Source organism: Sinohyriopsis cumingii, chromosome 16 (genome assembly GCF_028554795.1).
Source record: "Sinohyriopsis cumingii isolate HCF-2022 chromosome 16, ASM2855479v2, whole genome shotgun sequence".
Classification (NCBI taxonomy): Eukaryota; Metazoa; Mollusca; class Bivalvia; order Unionida; family Unionidae; genus Sinohyriopsis; species Sinohyriopsis cumingii.
The window spans coordinates 46,694,326-46,719,277 of NC_142976.1; the positions used below are offsets into that span (position 1 = coordinate 46,694,326).

Here is a 24,952-nt window from a genome sequence, read left to right on the forward strand (position 1 = left end):
TCTCCTGCATAACCCACTTGTTCGGTAAGTATGTATCCGCCGTTATCAAGTGCAGTTACTCACGGACAAACCGATACGTGGATATTAGCACCTGGGTCGGCCATAAGTGACAATACATGCTCGATTAAGCTTCAGATAGGATCTGTTTCGCTTCTTAGTCCAACTTCAAGTTTACCAGGCGCGTGTAAATATTTCATGACAGGGCTCTCAGCGCTGCTCATGATTGGTACATTGTGACCATTCGCGGAAGTGACATTTTATTTAGTCCTGAGCACAGTTTTTGCTATTTTTTCAGTTTTCTTAGCAGGTATCAGAGCAAACGCAAGCAACGCTTCATCGTTAAGAGCGGCTATGACTTTAAGAAGGGTTGCTACTCAATTTCGTGATCGTGCAGTGGAAACCAGCATCAACATGTCGTACGCATAATGAGGTCTCAGTAATCGTTGCTCGAGCGTATGCTTAAACATTCGAATACGGCTTGATCACGAAGAACTCCAACATGTGTCTGGTGCATTTTGACTCCATTGCGTTTCATTAACACAGTTGCTTCTCTTATAAATACTCGGCCCCGTTCAACCTGCAAAATATTTTGGAAACGTATTGATCAACACATCTATATGCGTCCGATGGTACCTGCAACCACAAGGGATTGTTTTGGATGTCAACGGTGCAGATTATATGGATCGACTGGCTATATCAATGATGGTCTCGTGTGGTAGAATAAAATATCAGCCTGATGAGATTATATTAGTGTTCTGACATTAAAACACATAAGGTTGAATGTTTCTTATATTTATCCTGTTAAGTAAATCTGCCATAATGCTTGTCGCGCCAACCAATCTTTGGCAACATTTTAGCAAAGCGAGCGACCCTTGTACTTTGCTGATTGCTGCGATGCATTTCAAATAGCCACTGAGACTGTACTAAATTGATTATATTATGAGCATAGTAGTATTATAAATACACTACTGCTGTACAAATATTTGCCGCCCCCAGCCAAACACTTTGTCGCAAAGCGTTTGTTACTAACAACAGCGTAGGTCGCTACCCCATCATCTGTGGACTGATGGAGATTACAGCGTCAATCAGCGTGAGGTAGGCAATATTTCTTTGTGTTAGGTTAGCGTTTGTATACGAGAAATCATAACGATATCACGATGTGTCTATTGCGGTTTCTAACTTGGACTGGTACAATAATTTTAATCCAATAGAATATCCAATCATGTCCCAGGGCCACACAAAATGAATCTCGATAAATCATTCTCGCCTGGGTATTTCGTCAACGACTACGATGAGTTGATTGATTCTCCAATGTAGATGGGAGATCGCTTCCGAGTGTAATTATTTTTGTACATCAATTTATATTTTTCGCGCCACATCGAGGACATGTCATGTTTGTTTTTCCGGATGACTGCACTTACTAGTGCATCTGAATGTTTCCGGCGTCATCAACAAATCAAAAGTATGGATATTTTATTAAAATGCAAGCTTATCATTTTTGAAGATAGTTATGACCCAATTAATCGCATTTGAATTTTAATGGGACAGAAACGAAAGAAAATATTCAACAAAAACCGAAACCAGTGCAACATCATGCATCGCTACCGCCAATAGCATTCGTGCATATAGCCGTCTGGATCTGGTAGAACTCATTTGTTGCTTAACCTCGTTATGAGATTGGTCCAATGGGACAGGTAACACCAGGTGCTGAAAAGCGCAGGTACGTGATAATGTCATGTATAACTACAACTAGGCGGCCAAAGCGAGCTTCCAAAGTGCGCTCACCTCTAACGGCGAGCCTCCATCGAATACATTGTTGCATTCATCAGCGATGTTGAGGAAAAGCCGTCCATTGGTAGCATAGTTAGCGTCGTCTAAAATCTGGTGGTGTTTGCACCGGCGTCTTAAATAAACAGTCTAATACCACAAAGATATGTTCTCACCGGACATGAAAACAAAGATCTGATATATAGGACACAACGTTGCACACATATTTTTAAAAGTCAAATATAAGCAAATATATTATATATGTTCAACAGGTAGACTAGAACACACTTAGAAATGTTCATGTCTAATGGTGTTCAGGCATCATGGATTATAAAAATCGTTTCAATATTTTCTTTGCTCCTACACAGTCTGCCACTGTTGGCTACTCACATAGGTTTGTTACCAAGTCGATGTCAACGCCACTGAGGTATATAGTCGGCCTCGATATGGTATAGTCACGATAATTAACCACAGCCAAAAAATCTTTGGAGATCATGATCAACAATAATATCACGAACAGATAAACTAGCTGTGTAGCGAATGTCGATGCTACAGCGATATTTACCAAGCGCGCGGGGCGGTACGATTGCATTTACTCTCTCTTCAACCAACCCATTAATACCTTTTCGTGGGGTTAGAATGAAAAATGATGCACGCCAATTAAGCCACATAAGTGATTTTCCGCGGAAATATTGGCGACGTGTCAGACATTAAAACTGGCAGGTGACATTCAAGCAATCCGAGGCGCCACAGCAGATGTGAATGTCCGGTTGCCAAAACAAAAAGGACCAGTCTTTGGGGCATCAGAACGATCTGAACAGGCCACAATACGTGCAGAAGTTACAGTTCTAGGAAAAGGGAGTACTTGATGAAATTGACCACATCACTGGCACGATTGCTTGTGAGAGATCTCACGTGTAATAATAAGAATATAACGCAGGAGCACATTCTCTTTAGCGATTGTGTGCCAGAAATTTATTAAGAACGGATGCAAGCCAACATTTTCTACCGGGATGAAAAATTAAATTGTGCAACGATTGAAACCAAGAGGATTATCGTGAACTTATCGAAGCAGAAGGTGATTCATAATTGTCATCACCGCAAGATTGATCGTAAACGCTCTGGTAAAAATATGGATATTGCCCAAGCGATTGCTACCAGCATGCTCGTCAAACGTCAACGTATAATTGAAAACACATCTCCAAGCACGACCACAGTGATGTCTTTGTCGACCACAAGAACTTGACGCTATAATTTCTTTCACAGTTATAGAACCAAGTAACCATCTACTTACCACCGGAACAACTGCGTGTGGCATTAGTTGGCCTAAACATCGATCGGCAACATTTGGTGGTTTACCATATAATAATTCATGGGTTTTTTGCGGAATTCAAGGTACCGCGCTGGCGACGAGCACGCTGTGTAAATTTCCATAGGTGCTTATGAAACTGAGGAAGTCAGTGATGAATTTTATTGGAATAGCAAAAAATCACAAAATGACAAGATTACGATTAACCCCGAAAAGCTAACGCCGGGCTTCTCACTGGAAATAATAATCTTAGGTTCCGCGTCAATATCGACGATCAGAGTAAATGTTATATGTTATTCAGTTGATGGCAGTTATCAACAAGTTACAAATACCCCACCTGACCAAAACGGTTATATTTTATACAGTTCTTTTCCGAACGTTTCTCCTGCACACGCAGGCGGTATTTCTGCGATTTCATAACACTATTCTTTCTCATATAAGATTTACATCGACAGATCAAAATGGGCATTTACTAAATAAGCCTTGAGCAATCCTTGTAGTAGTTAGTGTATATGGATGCAAGGCGCTAGCGGCCAGCAACGTGAGTGTTAGAGATCCATGAGTTAGAATGCTAACATTTAAAAACAAGGTATTGACAATGCAATCATACACTGGTACACTGTCATTCCAGTACAAACTGTAAACTCACTTTGCCCCTCGTTCCTTGCGTATAAGGGATATGGGGTCGTTGATGTTATAAAATGATTATTTAGTAAAGCCGTTAAACTGGTCCTTAAGCATAGTATTTCACTTGCTAATCCACAAGGTAAAAAGGCTCGTGGGGTTCCTCATAATAAGGCTGTATAGGCGGCGGATGAGGAAGCTATTACATTGCTGACGCTGGAGTCCTCTTCAATAAAATCGCCACAAAGTTTTCCATAGCGATTGTATCGCTGAGATTTACATCGACGCAGAGTATTAACACTAAGACTGGAATGGCAGGCCGCGATGGTACGTTTGCCACGTAGTGTATATATGGCCACCGCGGTCAGTAAAATTATGAATGTGGTCGAAATCTAACGACTAACTAAATTGGCTGACACAAATACCCAGGACAATATAATCGTGAATCTTAGTGCAGAATGTAGACTTAACCGACTCGGGTTAATCATCACATATAAAATTGTTTCAATAATATTTTTAAAAAATGTTTAAAAGCGTATCAAACCCTAGCATTGGACATTGGTCGAACCAGTTCTCAAAGATGAATCTGTCCGAGATTATCGGTATGTTTCTTATAATACTCGTGTACCAAACGATCGGGGCCACAGATAAATACATGCTCAGGATACAAACATATTTCTTTGGAATTAATGGAAAACGCACAAAAATAAATAATACTGCAAATACCCTTCGGTAAAGCGTGATGGCATTATTTAAGAGCGCCAGATGTATCATCGGTAGCATGGAAATCGAGACATGCCATGACGATGCTGACAAGGCAATAATAATACCCGGATTCGAGCGAAGTTCCGGCGATTTCTCTCGCAGCGCTGGTCACTCGCAATAAACATATTGATGACGATACACCATTTGATTCGGTAAAGCTCCATAATCCGACGAAACGGAAAGAAAACAAATGTCAACAGAAATTCTCTCAGCGATAAATAGCCGGGAACATCTGATATAGGGATGCCACCTGAATTTGACGTTGCCAAGGAAAACTGAAACAGTTGGTGTTGCTGTGGTGCACCAACCACATATTACATAACTGATATTATGAAAACACTTGAGCGTACTATAAAAGGCGAAGCCAACCCACGCAACAAAAATGACATTGATGATATCGATGGGGATATAAACGCATCTACAAACACGATAGGATTTTTTTCGGATACAAATTCAATCACCGATTAGTTTACTGAACTACGTTGTGATCTCAATAGCGAAGTAAAGAAAATCTTGCCCATATAGGTAGTGGTATGTAACAATTCCCTGAGACAATTAATACATCCGAATAGACTTTGATCAACACATACCACACGTGGTTGATTCTGGAGTTGGTGTATAAGAAAACTTTGGACAAATACCTTTCATACTTGAGGTTAACGGAATTTGTCCGGTGTCATCATATAGCAATACAGAATCTGAAGTTTATTTCAATGGGGAAATACTAATCACTTACGGTGTTTATCAAACATGATCTCTTAACGCCAACTGATAAATGTTTTGTGCAAGCAGGATACTTTTCCTTTATTTAACTTTACAAACCATTATCATTGATTCCCAACAAGATCGCAGCGATGACATTGCTCAGTCTAAATCATTTGTAAGTACAGCAATTCATAAACACCATCATATATTTCATCGATATGAACGCAACAGTGCCCACATTGATGATGCATGTGGCATACCTCATACGGCTATAATTGGCCGTGTTGTAACTGATATAGCCACCACATTTCAGTCCTCGGCGTCCCTATAGGCGCGGCTTTTACTGGCATATATATATCATAACTGGTGCCGTTAACGGTGGTAGAAAATTAATATGAAAGTGTCTTCATGATAACATGAATTGTCATATTACAATCACGACAGTGGTTCAGAGAAGTTTTGGAAGCATTATTAAATTATATTCGGATGTCATCGATGACACCGCTCTGACTGCCGCCCAGTACATTGTAGTAATAGCCGAGATGGACAACCTCAACACGATCAAAGCCAGTCTCGGCGATAAAATTACCGCACAGTGTTGTTTGCCAACAAAACATTACAAGGATGCTAACAACGAGGTTGATCGGATTAATTAAATAAACGATCTCACATTACCAATAATTACCAATCGATACAGGTACGCATAAAAAATACCGTATCATTTTGATTGGACCATTATATATATATATATATATATATATATATATATATATATATATATATATATATATATAATTATCTACAAGCCATCGCAATATATAATTATTTACAAGCCATCGCAGCTCCATAGTCGGTTTTTCTAGTGGGTTGATGTTGATCTTATTGATCGTAAGTGACGACCTTGCAACCTTAATGATACATTAAATTGAAATTAGTTGTATATTCACATTCGACTTGGTTTTGTGTTTTTCCAGTTCTTTGGTAAACTAATATAACGTCCAAACTCTCGTAGTCGATGTATTTACTAATATTAAGTTTTATACTTTGATATAACTACATTTTCGGTTATTGTTGGTGGATATTTATAATTCTCTCTCTCTCTCTCGTCTCTCTCTTTCTCCCTCTCTCTATACCATCTTTATATATATATATATATATATATATATATATATATATATATATATATATATATATATATATATATATAAGTTTGTGTGGGTGGGAGTGGGTGTGTGGGTGTAAACTGTTACGATTATATCGTCATAAACTAAGAAACAGAAAAAATAAAAACCAACAAGTTTTGTCAGATTTACACATAATGTCTTTCTCAAAATTATGAAATCAACATGTTAGAGCAACTTATATTTGTTTGGTATTTAATCCAATATAATATTCAACAGTTTTATTTTAATCCAGAAAGGTAGAATGTTCAGAATGAATTTCAGATCCACGAACGTACAAGACGATGATATGGTCTAGAACTACTTTGAAAAAATTTAAAATAGTCCTAGAATAATAGTTTTAGTCCAACGAGCATTATGTAAATCCACCTAATGATCCTAACAAATGCTCCCTCTACAATTATCTAAATAAGACTTTAAACACATCTGCAGACTGACTTTAACATATTTAACAAGAAACCGATATATGAATTAATCCAAAATAGGAATAAATTAAAAATAGAAACGAATTTGATTGCTCTTTTCTGTGCTAATACACACCTTCAATAGTCTATTTCGACTATATGTTGAAATATAACCCATGTGACAGATCTTGCTACTTAATGAAGCATTTCACACAACCTGCTCACCTAATTTAATCTATCCAATGGAAAATAACTTAATATATATGAATGCATATCCTTCACATAAATTACATACTGGTAACGTATCACCCGAATGCAATTTGGGAGTTTCCATCGCATTTCCCGACCACCATGGAGTTTTTACCTACATAACAACGTGGCGTGTTTCACCTCGAATAGGACTACCATCCTTTCTCATATGAGGGGCCCCAAGTGGCCGAGTGGTCTAAAGCTCTCATCGTTACGGATCATTGCCATCTCACCTATGTCTGCGTAGGTTTGAGTCTCGGATTCAGCCAATGTGGGTATGTGAGAAAGCTTGCCAGTAGCTTCTCGTGGATCGGTGGTTCTTTCCGGGGTTTTCCCGGGTTCTTCATCCCACCATTTATACTGGTCGCGTTAAATAGCGTCAAACCCTACAACAACACCACCAACAACAAATAACTTTCTCACAGGATTGCCAATTATCCATCACTATTCATTGACAATTTGCTGGCCACAACATGTGGTCTTCCCTGTGTGGAGCCCTTTGCATTGATTATATCCAGTCATAGGTATTAATATTATAATATTTCTAATTAATTACAAATTAATTTTTATGAGTAGCTGCAGTGTATGTGGGTCCATTCTTTTTCTGTTTTTATTCCATGATGGATTGGAGTGGTTTAAAACCAAATCTTTAAAAATGAAATATTCATGTGGTACAAAATAAAGTTTGCCCAATCGAGGAAATGTTATGAGTCTGTAATTTAACAACTGTTTTTAAGTCCTGGGCGTAATGCCATCTTTGACGTTCAGTTATTATTAAATATAAACCGTTCTTCATATGAATATAACGTGCATTAAATGTTTTCTGGCAGCATATAATTAAACCATTATGCCATATACTTAATCAGTGTAGAGTGTCTTTACAATTTACTCATGTTGATTAGTGTAGAGTGTCTTTACAATATACTAATGTTGATCAGTGTAAAGTGTCTTTAGAATACACGCAAGCTGATTAGTGTAGAGTGTTATTGCAAGATGTTTATGTTGATCAGAGCAAAGTGTCTTTACAAAATACTCATGTTGATCAGGGTTAAATATCGTTACAATATACTCATATATTTGATCAGTGTAAAGTGTCTTTCATGCATTGATCCATACTGTAGATACGGAGACCTATATATTGACCTAATCTTAGCAAAGATTGCACATAGCCATTTACCTTGTACTATACAGAAATGCAATGAACAACGTCACATACAAGAATAATTTAGAATTTAAATATGGTCGTAAATATCGCCACCTTCGAAATCATATATCCCATAATATATTATGCAACAACGTTTGAGAAATGAAAATATGGCCTGCAATTCCTTTGAGGTCTATATCTATGATTTTTGTTTTGCACGTCTATGCGATAACGAGGACACTGATCAAACGTATCACTGCATAAACTACTTGTTAAATTTAAGTAATAGAATTGAATTGCATATTAAAGTTGTGTAATACATAAATCTATACCTACATTTACCCAAAATTAATAAAAAGTTCAGAAAAAGTATCAAAATCATTACTGTGGCTACATTCCACTATAAGCAGTGTTAAATTACTTAGTTTTTAATATAAAGCTGAATAAAATGCATACATTATTGGAAAAAGAGAAACAAAGCAAACCTTGCAATCACTCAATTACAGTCAAAGAGGAGGTAATACACCTCGATTTGGCAAACAAAGTAGCAAGCTCTAATTTACAGCTAAATGATTCCTTACTATTACTTGATAGTAAGTGCAGAGCAATTTTGACTTTATAAATAGCTTTTGTTTCAAATATGAAACCATATTTCTGACATGAGCTTGTTTTCATCTATTCACAAAATCATATCTGGTGAACAAAACACATATCGCTTAGTGCACACAGGAAAAAATGCCTAGATGTGGTTTAATGTGTTCCGAGAACACCAGTTCCAACACCCTGACTATAAAGGTTTTCTATCATGGGACTTGGTACATGAAGAGAAAAGAGGTCTGGTGTGGTGGGAGAGAGAGCAATATGTTCACCATGCAGTTATACATCAAGAATGTTTCAACTGTATGAGGAGATTCCGAAGAGAAGATGCGGAAAAAAAAACCGCCTGTGTAAATAATGCAATACAGATAGGACTTTTGCAGACTTCTATTGGGAATGAAGGGTTGAAAACTATTCTTTCAAGTGACAATGACCCTACCTGCTCCCTCAGCAAAAGGGATGCAGAAAAGTTCCAATACTGTTTGCAAAAAATTGAATGTACCAATATAAGAAACAAGCTGAACATAGAAAAGGTGTCAAGGAGTTTAATTCTGTGATAAGAAATAAGACAGATATAATTGATATTCAATGTGACTTGAAATATAATAATGCAATTTACAGGTTGAGGCAATGCAGCATGTGCAGTTTTGTGTGCACAGTTCTTGATTTGTACTATGTTCTCTGCTTTGATCTGCTGTATGTGTCTCTAACATTAAATGATTAGTATTGATACATAAGTGATTGTGACATAGGTGGTTTACATTTAAAATCTCTCCCCCACCCCCTTTTGGGGAATTGTTGCATGTGTTAAATGGTATTTAACTATATAGGCCAATCTGTGGGTACCATCATATGAAATTCTGCCATCAGGCCATACTATGCACTTTTCCCCATGGCCTGAGCTATCTACTGCCACTGTCCAGTGTATGAAACCATTCCCATATGTCTTCTGTATAGATTTGTTCTCCAAAATTACATCCAAACCATGAGAAAAAGACTCCATTATGATTGTCATATGCAAAAACCACCAAAATGATACTCTGGATGCACATGGTACCCATGGAAACAACAAGCTCCTATTATGGTATAGGTCGCATATAGGACTCACGGTACTAATTCAATTCCAATGGTAAAAATATGGAAACACTATCATATTCAAAATTCAATGTATGGGTGCTGATGATGAGGCCTATAATTCTCCATGCACATTTTACCTTGGTGCAAGCTTATGTGTGGAGAATACCATATGAGCCGCGGCATTTTCTTTATCTACATGTGCATGAAACACATGTTATTTATTCTGCACAAAATGAATCAGGGGCTGCTTTCATGATTGAGTATTCTTGAGTCACGCCTGTAAAAATACTAAAATTGCATCAGTAGAAATTTGTCTATATTTTTTTAAAATTACATAAAGGATCTCAAAAGATATTTTTACTAAAATTAAATTGTCATTGTTAAGCAATTATGGACCACCAAACCCTTAAATACTATATTATTTGTTCACCCATTTCTAGACTGGTTCACTGTTCTTCCGTATAATTAGTACCGTGTGTCCTGCAGTTCTAGTTGTATTCACTGTAGTACTAGTTGTGTTGAAAACTATCAAATGCAATAATACAGTCATGTGATCTATTGACATATTGCTTGTTCGAGAGAGATGCAATAATTTAAAAATAACGCTTACCTGTCGATTAGAGGCGAAAAATAATACAAGCAGAAGTCCAGCTTCGTACAGTTATGCAATCTAATCTTCGTTGATACATTGAAGAACTGCCAGTTATGTAGATTATTGTAGGGGAAATAAATGCCCCTCAACAACTGTGGACGAGATGAAAAAGTCATTAATTCGATATGAAATATAACTCCTATGGTGAATATTTTAATGGAATCAGGCATACCAAATGAACATAACAGCATAATTCAAAAACATCCAAATAAAAACAAAGACAAAATGATGCAATGGGTGAATATATCACGCAGAGGGTCAATTTGTACAATTATTATGTGAAATAACGAAGGGATTATTGTGTATTATATATTCAGCTTAAGCTGACGTATATGGCAGTATATCCTATAACAAATTAAGTTTACTTGGCGAAGGTCTGTTGTAAAACAAGGCAATATCCTTTTATATTGAACTACGACAGTCAGAATCGTGACGTAATATCTACGGCGTATGTGGTAATAATTATGTCAGAACATGTAACGTTAACTTATCAGAAATGGCACTGCACTTCAGGCATGTTATACTTATTTTTCTATCAAATGTAATGTTCAATCAAGCTTATATGTAATGTAATGTTTAATCACGCTTCTGTTTAATGTAATATTTGATCACGCCTATATTTAATGTAATGTTTATAATGGTTCTATTTAATATATCGCTTAACTGATTTCTGTTTAATGTGCGTTTAATCGCGTTTCTATTTCATGTAATGTTTAATCACGCTTCTATTTAGTGTAATGTTTAATCACAGTTATATTTAATGTAATGTTTAATCACGCTTCTATTTAATGTAATATTTGATCACGCTTATATTTAATGTAATATTTAATCACGTTTCTATTTAAAGTAATATTTGATTACGCCTATATTTAATGTAATGTTTATAATGGTTCTATTTAATATATCGCTTAATTGCTTTCTGAATAATGTACGTTTAATCGCGTTTCTATTTCATGTAATGTTTAATCACGCTTCTATTTAGTGTAATGTTTAATCACGCTTCCATTTAATGTAATGTTTAATGACGGATATATTTAATGTAATGTTTAATCACGCCTCTATTTAATATACCGCTTAATTGCTTTCTATTTAATGTATTGTTTAATCCCTTTTCTAATTAATGTACTGTTTGAGAACTGTTCCGTTCAATGTATTGTCTAAACCCGCGTCCATGTAATGTAATATGTAATCGTTTTCTTTTTAGTGTAGTGTTTGTTTGCTTTTGAATTAAATTTATTCTTTAATTACTTTTCTATTCAATGTAGTGTTTAATCTCTCTCTAGCTAACGTATTTGTTACTTGTTTTTCTACTATTTTTCACCTTTCTTTTTAATTTAATGTTTAGACACTTTCTTATTTGCGATACTGTTCAATATAATTACTCCTTAATGTAGTATTTGTTTCTTTTCTATGTAATGTAATGTCTAATTACTTTCTATTTAATGTGTTGTTTAATCAAATTCATGTTAATAATTTGTTTAATCGCTTTTGTATTTAACGTGTTGTGTACACGCTTTTCTATTTAATTTATTGTTTAATCACGTTTTCTATTTAATGTATAATTTAATCAAGTTTATATTGAATGTATTCTTTAATCACATTTATGTTCAAGTTAATGATGAATTACACCTCTAATTGATGCATTGATTTAGCTCGTTTTCTTTTTAAAGTTTTTGTTCAATCGATTTTCTATTTAATGGATTTTAGACTCTGTATTGTTTTATAACTTTCTTTGCAAAATATTTTGACAGAGGTTCTTTAACATATTATACATGTCAGAACAAAATAATTGAATGATCAAAACATGTTTTTGTTTTATTACATTGTATTTTGTTTAGGCTGAGTGTTTAATTGATTTTATTACATTATATTTTGTTTAAACTGGGTTTATAATTATGCTATTGCATTTCATTTTGCTTAGGCTGAGTGACTAATTTGTTTTATTGCATTGCATTATGTTTAGACTGGGTGTCTAATTTTTTTCAATCAAACACAATATATGCTTTAGTCAAACCTTTATTCAATCACCAGATATACGGGAAACAACTTGCTTATGATGCTCGCCATTTTGATATTTTCTTTGGAAATTATTTTCTGGAGGAAGTTAAAATTTAAAGATTAGTTGAAACATTTATACAAATTTCAAAAGAAATGAATATTATATACGAGTTTACGGGAAATGGTAGTTCATTAACGATGCATTAAATACCAATAACTCCCTCTTTAGTTTTTTATTGCGTTTGACATTGTCATCCATCAAAACAAGTATATACATATACCTTCGTAGAAAAACCCAGATCAGTAACACTGACATCAATATTCTTTTGTAAGTCAGCGGCGAAAAGAATTCCATACTCTGCCGTGTTATCTGTGGCGTTAATAATACATGATGTAGACCATACTTCTCCAAAACTTCTTAAACCGCCATGATAAGCCTCCTGAAAAATTATAGATCTTTATAAATATAGATGATTAATATAAACGTAAATTACAACAATCATTTTATTAGTATAATTTGTATCTTGGAATCTTTGGAAACAGAGAACACCTTTGAATAAATACCACTCCTAATTAGCAGTCACACTACTGATTCCAATTTGCTATAAACAAAGCAAACATATTTTGCGAAATACGACCGTCTCCAAATTAATACGTTTTTTCCAGTCCGCTTTGGAGTCTTAATAGGAAAGATTGTCAGTTGTCAAGTAACGTGAAATGCATTGTTTTTCATTTTATATTTTTGTCCTTCATTCATAACGGTCATGTGAATTAAAGGGAAGGGACGTTACTGAGAAATTCATTCCCTTCCCGAACACCATGACATAAAACCTTCTAAAAAGTAGGAGCGTTCTTTCCAAACTATTCTTACAAATTCTTTTTGACCTGTATGTTAAGTCACAAGAAGTTAAATTTCTTTATCATAACTTCTTAGACCAGTTCAGAAATGGTCCTGCTGCAAAATTAGTATAGATTTAATTTAATTCAATCATATTTAAAGTGTTTTGACACAAGTCTAACGAGACACAGTTTATTTTCCTAGCTATGTAATTTAACTAGTTTGTGACAAGTATTAAACATATAATTTTATTCACATAATCCTAAAGGTTTTCATCTCTCAACCAAGTTTTAAGCTGACGAGATATAAATTGTATATACAAAAGCTACAAATTCGAAAGCAGGAAAGATCTTTAGATCGTCAAAAGTTTCTGTTCGTATATTTTCTCTTTACAAAAATGTATGCATATCTTTGAACATCAGATCGTAGAGAGTTCATTTCTGTCAGTGATATGTAAAAATCGATATTCATTCTTTGAATTGATAAATAACTGGTGAAAGAAGGACATACCTGAATTAGCTGCAGATCAATGGAGGTTGCTGGTCGTCCAGGTTTCAAGATCAACCCATCCTGTCGACAACACCTAAAGCCAAAGTCAGATGTTGTACTCTACTGCAATATCTAATGACAAATATTTAGCATCTAATATCATTTTACATTCCAAACAGAATATCGGTTTTTCATAGCCTCTCAAACAGATATTTTGTGGAACAAGTATATTACACTTTCGAGTTTTGTGTCTCTATGTGTGTGCTTGTGCATCTATGTGTCTCTGTGTGTTATGTCCATTACTTCCTAAAACAAAATAACAACACAAATGTTAAAGATATTTCATCCTGGTGAACTTATCTTTCATTTTCTTTTTAAAGGTACTTTTAAACTTATTCGTCTCCTTCTTTAATAAAGAATACTATTACTGTTGTGTTTCCCTGATTAATATTAAGGATAATAAGGAAATAAATTTGTCATGTGAACTGTGTGCCTTAAATAATAATTGAAACACACCATGGGGCTCCGAGTGGCTGAGTGGTCAAAAGCGCTCTCCGTTACGGATCATTGCCATCTCATCTCTGTCTGCGTAGGTTCGAGTCTTGGATTCGGCCAATGTGGGTATGTGAGAAAGCTTGCCAGTAGCTTCTCGAGGCTCGGTGGTTCTTTCCGGGGTTTTCCCGGGTTCTTCCTCCACCATTAATACTGGCTGCCATGATTAGCTTATGGTGTGCTGAAAAATGGCGTTAAACCCTACAAGAAGAAGAACAACAACGACAACAAGAAACACGCCATAAAAATAATCACTGGATGAACACATATTTCGAGTTGCTCTGCAGGAGTCCATTCAATAAAATACTAACATACAAACACTAAACGAAGTTTAAATCGTTGAACGAAGCTTAAAAGCAAGTCTTACCTAGAATCCCCGAATACCGTTGCGAAATAAAAACAATTTGCCAACTCTCAAAAAGTGGAAATGTTGAACATTTGTTAAATGTCTTTGCTCGTATTCAACGTAACAGGACTAGAAGCGAAACTCACGTACACATATTGAGCATTTTCATGCCTACCTCATTAGCAATGCTCGATTGGTCATGTTAAGAGCGTCTCCTGGTCCAATGGGTCCAGCAGAAAGAGATGAAACCAAGGACTGCAGAGCCGGGTAAAGTTCTGACTTATCTGAAGTCATAATTTTAAATGAGATAGATAGATGGATGGATGGATAGATAGATAGATATTTAGATAGATAAATAGATATACAGACAGACAGACAAACAGACATACAGACATACAGATATATACCTAAATAAATAGATAGATGATTGATAGACGGATATATAGCTAGATAGATAGATATATAGATAGACGGACGGACATACGGATGGATATATATATATATATATATATATATATATATATATATATATATATATATATATAGAGAGAGAGAGAGAGAGAGAGAGAGAGAGAGAGAGAGACAGACAGATAGACACATAGAAAAAAAGAACGATATATAGATAGATAATTATATGTATAGATATATAGATGGTGAGAGATTATATAAATAGATAGGCAGACAGACAGACAGAACGAAAGAAAGATAGATAGATATATAGATAGATAGATAGATAGACTGACATAGATATAGATGTATAGGTAGGTACATACATATCTACCTACATACCTACCTACCTAAATGCATACATACATACATACATACATACATACATACATACATACATACATGCGTACCTACCTACGAACATACCATGTATGAGTTACTCTAAGCTACCGCTAAGTGATTACATCCATAAAGGGATAAATAAGAAAACGTCACCTATGTGCATGATGGAAAATTGAAAATGAAAACTTCAGAGATACGTTTTATTCCAAGAAAATACAATTGTTAATGTGAGTTTACCTTGTGCATGTATATGAAAACATTTAACATTTTACTATCCACTCTATATGCATGATGATGGTTAAAATTTAAAGGTTAAGCAGAGTTTTATACTCAAGTTGTATTGGCCGGTATCAAAATTATCTTTAGTGTATAAATATAAGTTTTTAACCAATTGATTTCGATGATGCCGTCTAGGATGTGATGAGGAATGTACAGTTTTATTGTGAATAATGCTGATCATTCGTTGAATTGGATTGACCGCGGACGGATACTTGAAAGTGCTGTTATTTTATTGATATGCAGTTTTATTGTGAATAATGTTGATTATTCGTTGAATATGATTACACGCGGACGGAGACTTCAAAGTGCGGTAATTTCATTAATCAATACTAATTACATCGTTAGACACCGGTGTTCCGAATTTCGTGCTGATGACACTAACTGTTTTAGAAACGAACGCTGTAAAGAGCAAACAGTTTAGCCATTTTATGGAGATGGCCAGGATTACGAGGTCAAGATAGCATTAGAGCTGCTTCTTTGGACCAGAATAGATATCTAGCCTAAAAAATTTCCGGTTTATAAAAGGGTCGTATTGAGAACATTTAACTTTAATGTGTTACACATATTCTACTTATGTCTTCAGATTCCATCTTGTCCTTAACTGCGACCAGAAGGTAAATATGATTCACTTCCCCATCAATGTTAATAGATAATTTTTTAAAAATTTAATACTGCTTCGAATATTCTCTTGCATTATGCATACATGTTTGAATATTTCGTCAAGCTCCATTGTACCCATACAAAAATTAATATACTTTATATCAATTATTCAATAATATATATATATATATATATATATATATATATATATATATATATATATATATATATATAACTGATTTGTATTAAAATCTACACAAAATATATTAATTTCTATATTTCTGTTATAGACAATTTAATTACGCATCTACATGCACGTTTATAACGATTTGGTTACATGAAAATACTACCAGGTAAAGATACTATATGACGGAGAATGTTGCAGGTGCAAGTTGATATTTAAAGGAAAAAGCTGTATTCTTACTCTTTCTGTTTCATAATGTATGGCATGGGGACATGCTTGACAATGACTCCGCTACAAACAAGAGAAGGGCTAATGTCTATATATTTACTGTATGGATTTCCTGGCTGCTCTCTAGTAGTCCAGAAGGTGTCTTTGTACGGAAGAATATTCAAAGCAGCTGCAAATATAGAGGTCACTCCTATCCGCCATTGCTCAGGATCAAGGAAATAGTCCATGCTTACTCGACCCTATATACAAAAGACAAACAAATAGCTTTAAATAATGGAGGTATTATGGGACGTCCGATCTTAGCAGCACCCTACGACAACCAGGGAATAACCACAACCCTGATGTTAATACGGCATAGCTAGTAAATGACGACTTTGTGTTGTACCTTTGAGACTGACCAATAAATGCAAAGCATATCTATTTATTTTCTTTCGTTCATGTTTGAATAGGGGCGTGTATCATTACAGCGACGGTTTTACATTTGGAACGTAATATCCTTATACAAATTCCACTAAAGATTATGTGGTTAGCGTTTCTATGAAACATTTAAACACTTTTATTCTGTAACATATTTCACATTTAGATTGTTTGTGACATTATTGTCCTTATAGCGCTAATTATTTCACTCAGAAAGTTCATAAAACGTAATTATTGAACAAATCATACAGGAAAACTAGTCTTTAGCTGTCGGAGTAAAACCTTTCTTCATGTAAAGATGCTGAAAGGTCAAAAACATTAAAAAGTGCGCTTATCTACTATACATACCATTTTTGTATAGCTCGAACTATTTTATTTTTTCTCTATTCAGTTTTTAACAGACAAAAATTAATACTTTACCTGCGTTACTGGGGGTATTGTTAGACTCTGTAATGCATGTCTTGGATTTGCCATGCAGTATTGTATGGTCAGATTATTATTCAAAGCGCCACCTCCCATCTGTGCCAGCCAGTCATGGCCAAGAGTAAGGCTTGTTTGCAAGGCTGTCAAGTACCCAAATTGAACATTTAACCAGTCCTGTAAATTAAACGAAAGATATTTTACTATTGCTCAAGAAATGTAATTGTCTATGTTTTGATGGTCATTAGATTTCCGCGTCAGCTCTGCACACTTTTTCATTTGACTATTGCACGTCCCATAGCCGGAATCTCACTTATTTCAACATCTGCTTTAAGGTCAGTATATGAACAGTTCAGCATAAAACTGTTACACTTTATAATTACAAAATGGGATCACTTGGAGCTGTAATTTTTAAAGAGTTATCACAACCCAGGTCCATCTCTTACATTTGACCAATTTTACGCCGATTTATAATCGAAGTATCTTACATGATAAGGAGGTTTGGAGCATGAATTCAAAAAATTCAAATGTCGTGCTCATTAATGTTGGAGAGTTTGGCGCCAAAAAATCGAATTTTGTGCTCACACACCTTCGAGAATGCTAAACAATTAATTCGAATTTCGCGACCAGAAATCGTCAAGAATAACGAGCCATGAATTCCAATTCTTAGTTCACGAATCATAGAGAACACGGATCCATGAATTAAACATTCATTCTCATAAATCCTACAGAATAAGGATCCATCATCGTGATCATCTTTTTTTCTTCTATAGAAAATTACATGTTATAACAATAAATCATCTAAATACAATACAAAAATTGAATATTAGAATACAAATTCTTATAGCACATCAAACAAAAAAGTGTTCCTCAACTGCAAAAGTTGCATGTTTCGGTATCTTATTTGCAGAAGATAGCTGCACACTGCATGACAAGGTATGCTTCATACAGGGCAAATAGCTTGGAGTTTTCTTTCTCGATTACACCTGCTGATAACCTTTACATAGATGATATTGTAGCTGCAGCTCATCGTCTGCATTAAATATTGTGAATGTTTGGCAAAATACCTCAGAATTTTATCTAATGAAGAGAGGTCACTTTTTGAAATGTTACACCATAATTCACTTCCATAAAACATTGAAGGAAAAGTTACGTTTTTGACTACATTTGCAGCAACCAAATGATTTAAACTATTCGGTATAATGCCAATACCAAACAGACCGTAAAAAAGATTTTGTTCCTTTCTTGCATGCATCGAGCATTGCGTCATGCAACGTCTGCTTTGAGTAAATCCGGCGACCCAGGTGTGTTGTCGAATAAGTAACCGGCAAACATGACGGTCCAAGATACCATTTCATACTGACATAATTCTCGTATTGGGGACTGACAATGATAACGTATGCCTTTGTGATACTAAGCTTCAATCGCCACTTATTACTGTAGCCGTATGCTATATCTAACAGCTTTTGTGGATTGCTAGGATAAATAGCCAAAAGTGAAATATCATCATCTAGGGTTTGATTTTCCTCAGCTAAGGATCCAATCTTTGCTCGAAATCCATTTTTTTTCTAACTAACGCAGCATGTCATTTATAAATATTGTGTACATCAACGTTGACAAAACACCCCCATATCTCATTCCTTGGCCAATTGAGAACCAGTCCGGAAATTGCCCATTGATAAGAACTTTGCTCTGTAAATTTATATACATGTTAAAAAATATAAAGAGAGATTTACCCTTAATTCCCAACATGAATAATTTAAAAAGTAATTATTTGTGCCACACGGCATCAAATGCCTTTTTATCACGAAAAGCAAAATCATCCCGTGAACCCGTGTTTACATTATTTTGTACTGATTGCAACAGCAACAGAACTCGCTGTTGTGCAGCCTAAACCTTTTTGGTAACCATGTTGTTTCGAACTGGGTATATTATATTTAGTATCTTTGAGCCATGTTACCAAACGTTCACGAATAATTTTCTCAATTGTTTTGTAGATAACAGGCAGTAAAGTAACATGCATGTAACTTTCGATGGAGTCATATAATGCTATGTTACTTTTGTAGTGGTATTACTAACCATTTTTTGCAATCTGCAGGTAATCATCAAGGTAAATAAAATTGTCATACCCTCGATGAGGTAATCGCTGCCATATAATCAAATGTTCATTGCAAATTTGCTTTTGATTTCGTTAGACTTTAAATGATATCTCTTACTTAGTTTACAATGATATTGGTATGCAAGCCTCGATATATATTCTCCGTCCTGTAGACGTCCTGTAGTTCATAACTCGTAGACAATACGGATCCATAAATTCAAAAGTTTTGCTAACAAAATCTTAGAGAATACACAGTAATAAATTTGAATGTGTTACTCGCGAATCTTTGTGAATGTAGAACTACGAATTCGAATTTTGTGCTAAAAAAATCTACGAGAATAAGAACCTATATATTCTTACATATACTTGATGATAACGCATTTTCACAACTAAGCAGCAGATTCAAACATCTTCGTAAGCAATTCATCCATCCCACCCATCATTTCTACACGTTCGTTCATACCCGCCTATTAAAGTTACAACATTTGAAGATCTATCTTGCATCATACACGCTTATCAAGAAGACGCTATATTACAATAGAGCTGTGTACACAAGAATAGAATTGTCTCGTTCGTCGTTTATTTGGGAAAGCGCAAGTATATGCAGAAAACAAACACCAGCAGGCAGAAGGAGTGCATCAATGCGTGTATGCATTGTTTTTATAACAGTTTGGACCATTTCATAATTTTTTCACAGTCTGGTACATGTTCTGTTACCCATATCAGGTTAGTTGGAATATTATACTATGTAGCCTGGTATAACACGTGACCTCCTGGAAGTAAGCTTCCACCTGATCTATGTTACGACGAGTTGTATAAATGTTCAATATAACTACTCTTATCAGTCTTTATTCTGATAACGGAGTCCTCAGTCTATCTGAATAAGATTAATTAAGGTGTGATTTCCTTTCATTGACAGAAGACATGCAGGCAAATCTTTGGCGTCCTCAATCGGTCTGAGTAAGATTATTGATGATGTCATTTCAACATTATTGTTCCACATTCTTGAACATGTTTAATGTAAATCTTATCTTTGTCAAAGATGGTGACCATAAACTGTGGCAGATTATACTCAACTTCCTTTTTCAGCTGTAACAAGGTTTGTCAATTGTTGATATTATTTCATCACTTGTCCACAGCCAATCGTATCCACAAGTACATTCACTTTACAATCTACCACAGTACACATGATAATTCGGTTACCAGAAACTCATAATTATGCACGGACGGGACACATGTGAATAGTGACTCAACACACATCGCTCCATATAATATCTTTCATCCTTATTCATGACTACACTCAGATAGAAATTCTGCTAAATGCCGGCAAAAAAAAAAGATCATACCGATAGGGTAGCTTGTTTTCCAGTATGATATTGACGTGAGTTTGCAAAATTCCCTTGTTGAATCAACATCTGTTGTATCTTTACATTTTCAACATACTGAGTCGAGAATGCAGATTTTAAACAAAAATCAATATTCGTGCTTTGTTCGATCTGTGATCTGGTTCAATGACATTTCAGTTAAATAGTAATAAGCAAACCTATATCATGCATCTCTAGTGATCAGAGCTACATCCACCTTAACAGGAAAATGAGACAAATATGTCGACGTGGAAACGAATTTACTAGAGATTTTCTAAGTCGCCTATAAAACGTTATATATAAAGACCTCAAACAGACTATCACATGGCGTAGATCTAACGGAGTCACACGAGTGTCTGATTCATTATGACAACTGCTTCATCTATTTCGAAATTAATGACGAAGTTTAAAATAAACACATTTGTACCTGTTTAGGTAGCATACACACCATTCGGTTCGCTTTACATATCTATCTATCTATCTATCTATCTATCTATCTATCTATCTATCTATATATATATATATATATATATATATATATATATATATATATATATATATATATATATATATATCGATCGATCGATCGATCTATGATTAAGGAGTTAATAAAGCCACGTATGCATGCTTGCATCCATTAAAGTATATGTGTAGATACCTAAGCACGCACACATGAACACATGTACGCACGCACGCACGCACTACATACTCACGCAAGCACGTACGTATGTACCTATATATGTATGAATCTATGTACCTATGTATGTATGCATGTATGCATGCATGCATGTATGTATGTATGTATGTATGTATGTATGTATGTATGTATGTATGTATGTATGTATCATTCAAATTAACATATAAAGGCATTACAATTAGAACGTGTGCATAAGATCGTTAAGTTGTGAAGGTCAGGCAAAAACAACTCATATAAATAAGAAAATACATTTAAGGATTTAATACATACCTGTTCGTATACAATCAGTCCCCATTCCGTTGCATTCGCAAGTAAATCATTCCAGAAAGTCTGCGAAGAACAATCATTATTTTGATATTTTTATGTCATGACAAGCATCTTATAATATTTCAGTTCATATAAATCGAAGATTAAATCTATCTGGATAGAAACATAAGTAAATACAACAGAATATTAAATTTATCTGAATAGAATAAGACTAAACACAACAGAATATTACATCCATCTTGATAGAAATATAACTGAATAAAACAGAATATGAAATCCATATAACTGAATACAACATAATCGTATCCATAAAACACACGTGACAAGGATTATATCTATAGCCTATTGTTATGAAGAAATCCTTACTTGATTCGACACTAAATCCTATTCCTATTCTTCAATCAAGTTTGTATTTACTCCAAAATATTTACCAATATGTTTTTTATCTGACAACCGTTTGCAATATACAGTTAACCTATTAAATGTCATTACAGATTGTTTCTGTCTTTGAGAACGTATATATTCTAAAATATCTTCGTGGTGGTTTACTTGAAAGGAAAATACTTTGTTCATGGCATAACAAGCGACATGACTTCTGATTTTGATAAAACATGTTTTGCAGATATCGATATTTTATAAAAAAGGCCCTGTTTCGTTTTGTGTTTAATTGTATATTTCTAATAAAAAAAATTCATTGCGCGACATTAATGAAAACAAAAACAAGCTGAAAACCGATCGGAAATCTCATAAACTGTTTGTTCGACCATTCTGAGATGCAATTATGACACAAATAACGAAACAGATTATTTACCTGATCATTCGGGAGAGATCCGTATGTACCAATAACAAACGAGTACGTTCCATTATTTTGTTTAGCGTACGGAGTCTTTCTTGACCTGAAACGTTTAGACTGTTCTATGTATTACACAGAAGAAAGAATGTACTAGATGATATCTGTATACCGAAACTATAATTGAGTTCGGATGACTTGTAGAGTGAGAAGATTGTGTTTCGGGTCTATCGAGCATCAATTACCACCCATCTTTGTATAGTGGGTACATTGAGTATTTATTAAATTGGTCTTTATTGGACGACGCTATATTGTTTGCTTTATTGTACAGTGGAATATTGAGACTGATTATTTAGATGGAGAAAGTGCTTCATTAATAGACTGCCTTTCTCAGTTTCGTACAAGAAATATCGACAAAAGGACAACTGTATACCAGACATGTCCTATTTATGAAGAACCCGAAAATAAAATCCTGGTCAAACTCCCAGTGTATAAAACACAAATTCTTTTATTTTCGCTGCATAACAATCGTCTTAAAGTAGACTCTAGCGTGATTCAGTAATATTTACGCCGACCGCGATTCTGATCAATGTGCAGTGCTGATTGTTACAAATAGGTTTAGCACATGTCTGTTTGAATGAGTTTGCACCAAGTCTGTAATGCCCGTCTTTTTATGTCGGATACAATTCTTATGTCACGTGTTTAGGCTCGAATAAAGAGTAACACGAGAAAGAATGAAAACAACAAGCTTCGAAAAATACAATACGATATTTCCTGAAAAATTCGGTAAAAATTAAAAAAATATGAACTTACGGTTTTAAGAATCAAATCCAAAAATAATCCAAGAATAATCCACGTATAAAGCTTTTTGATGTCCTAATTACAAAATGTTCTACTGATTTCACGTTTGAATCCCCACGAAGAATCCAAGATGGAAGACGATGACGTATGCTGTAACCTGTAGTTTTGAAGTCTATAGTTTGTTTGTAGAAACAAGAATCATTACTCCGGTTTTAGAAATTTAAAAGACATTCTTATATCAACTGTCTTGAATTAAGAATCTCACATGAACACATGTATTTCCCACGAACAAAAGAATAAATTATTTTGAATCCAAATAATTTGAAACAACTCCAATGGAAGTAATTTGAAATAACTCCAAACAGCACAACATACAACTTCCAATGTAACGGCCCAGCTTTTACTGATAATAAGTTTCCGAAGCAGAGGTTATATTGTCTTCTAAAACGTAAACAGGAGGTTACGTGATCATGTTCTGGATGCTTGTAGAAATTAGGTACTTGTTAAATGTCACGTACACCCAGTGGGACCCTGACGAAAACCAATAATTTTACTCTAAGAAATAAAAAATTAAATAAAATTAAACACATAGTACCATCATGACCTCGACAGAAACCAATCATTATACAATAAAAAACGAACTTGGTCAAGCTATTTTCTGAAACAAGTATCATCTCTAGGGAATAAATTTACATTACAATAGCATGTAACAAAAATAACTGGCAAACAATTAAATTGAAATAAATATATATATATATTAGATCAGATATAATTAAATCAAATATACATAACACTACAACAACCTCGAAACATTTCGTCATGCCTGACTCCATTTTCGGACACTGCAACAACCAGGAAACGTTTCTTCCTGTCTGACCAAATTTTTGGCTAACCTAACTGTTTTTTGTATGTTTCCTCTTCTATACTATTTTTTACACTTAGTGATTTCATAACAGACAAGGACGGGCAGATACGAACGTGTTGCCTAATACACCTCCTATAGACAAACGCCTTCTTTATACAAAAACACCTTTGTATCTGTACACAAGATTATTTCAGATGCTCAACCCTAGGTTAAATACACACTGTGCAAACAACTTCACACACATGAGCTTTATGAACATACTATTTAAATACTCACTTTTGTACACACGACTTCTAAATAATAAATAACCTCATAAATGCTTTACTAGCAACCTCATCATAAAGCCTCGGGTGTGGAACATCTAATATATCTGCCCCATATATCCGTACTTCTTTGAGCTTCGTAAATGCTAATTTAATAAGTGCATGATAAATGCTAATTCTTTTGTGAGATTGT

At 34.7% G+C, this 24,952-nt stretch overlaps 1 protein-coding gene across 1 annotated transcript in view; it reads right to left on the minus strand.

The window, feature by feature from the left end:
* LOC149780353 (uncharacterized) overlaps positions 1-24,952 on the minus strand; it is an 83,736-nt gene that overhangs the window by 4,314 nt on the left and 54,470 nt on the right. The window contains exons 9-16 of the mRNA XM_089937247.1: positions 22,852-22,936; positions 22,044-22,103; positions 17,615-17,791; positions 16,878-17,016; positions 14,873-14,981; positions 13,821-13,893; positions 12,754-12,912; positions 10,433-10,566 (exon numbers count right to left, since the gene is read on the minus strand). Coding sequence (XP_089793373.1) covers positions 10,433-10,566; positions 12,754-12,912; positions 13,821-13,893; positions 14,873-14,981; positions 16,878-17,016; positions 17,615-17,791; positions 22,044-22,103; positions 22,852-22,936 — 936 coding nt within the window. The remainder of the gene's footprint in view (positions 1-10,432; positions 10,567-12,753; positions 12,913-13,820; positions 13,894-14,872; positions 14,982-16,877; positions 17,017-17,614; positions 17,792-22,043; positions 22,104-22,851; positions 22,937-24,952) is intronic.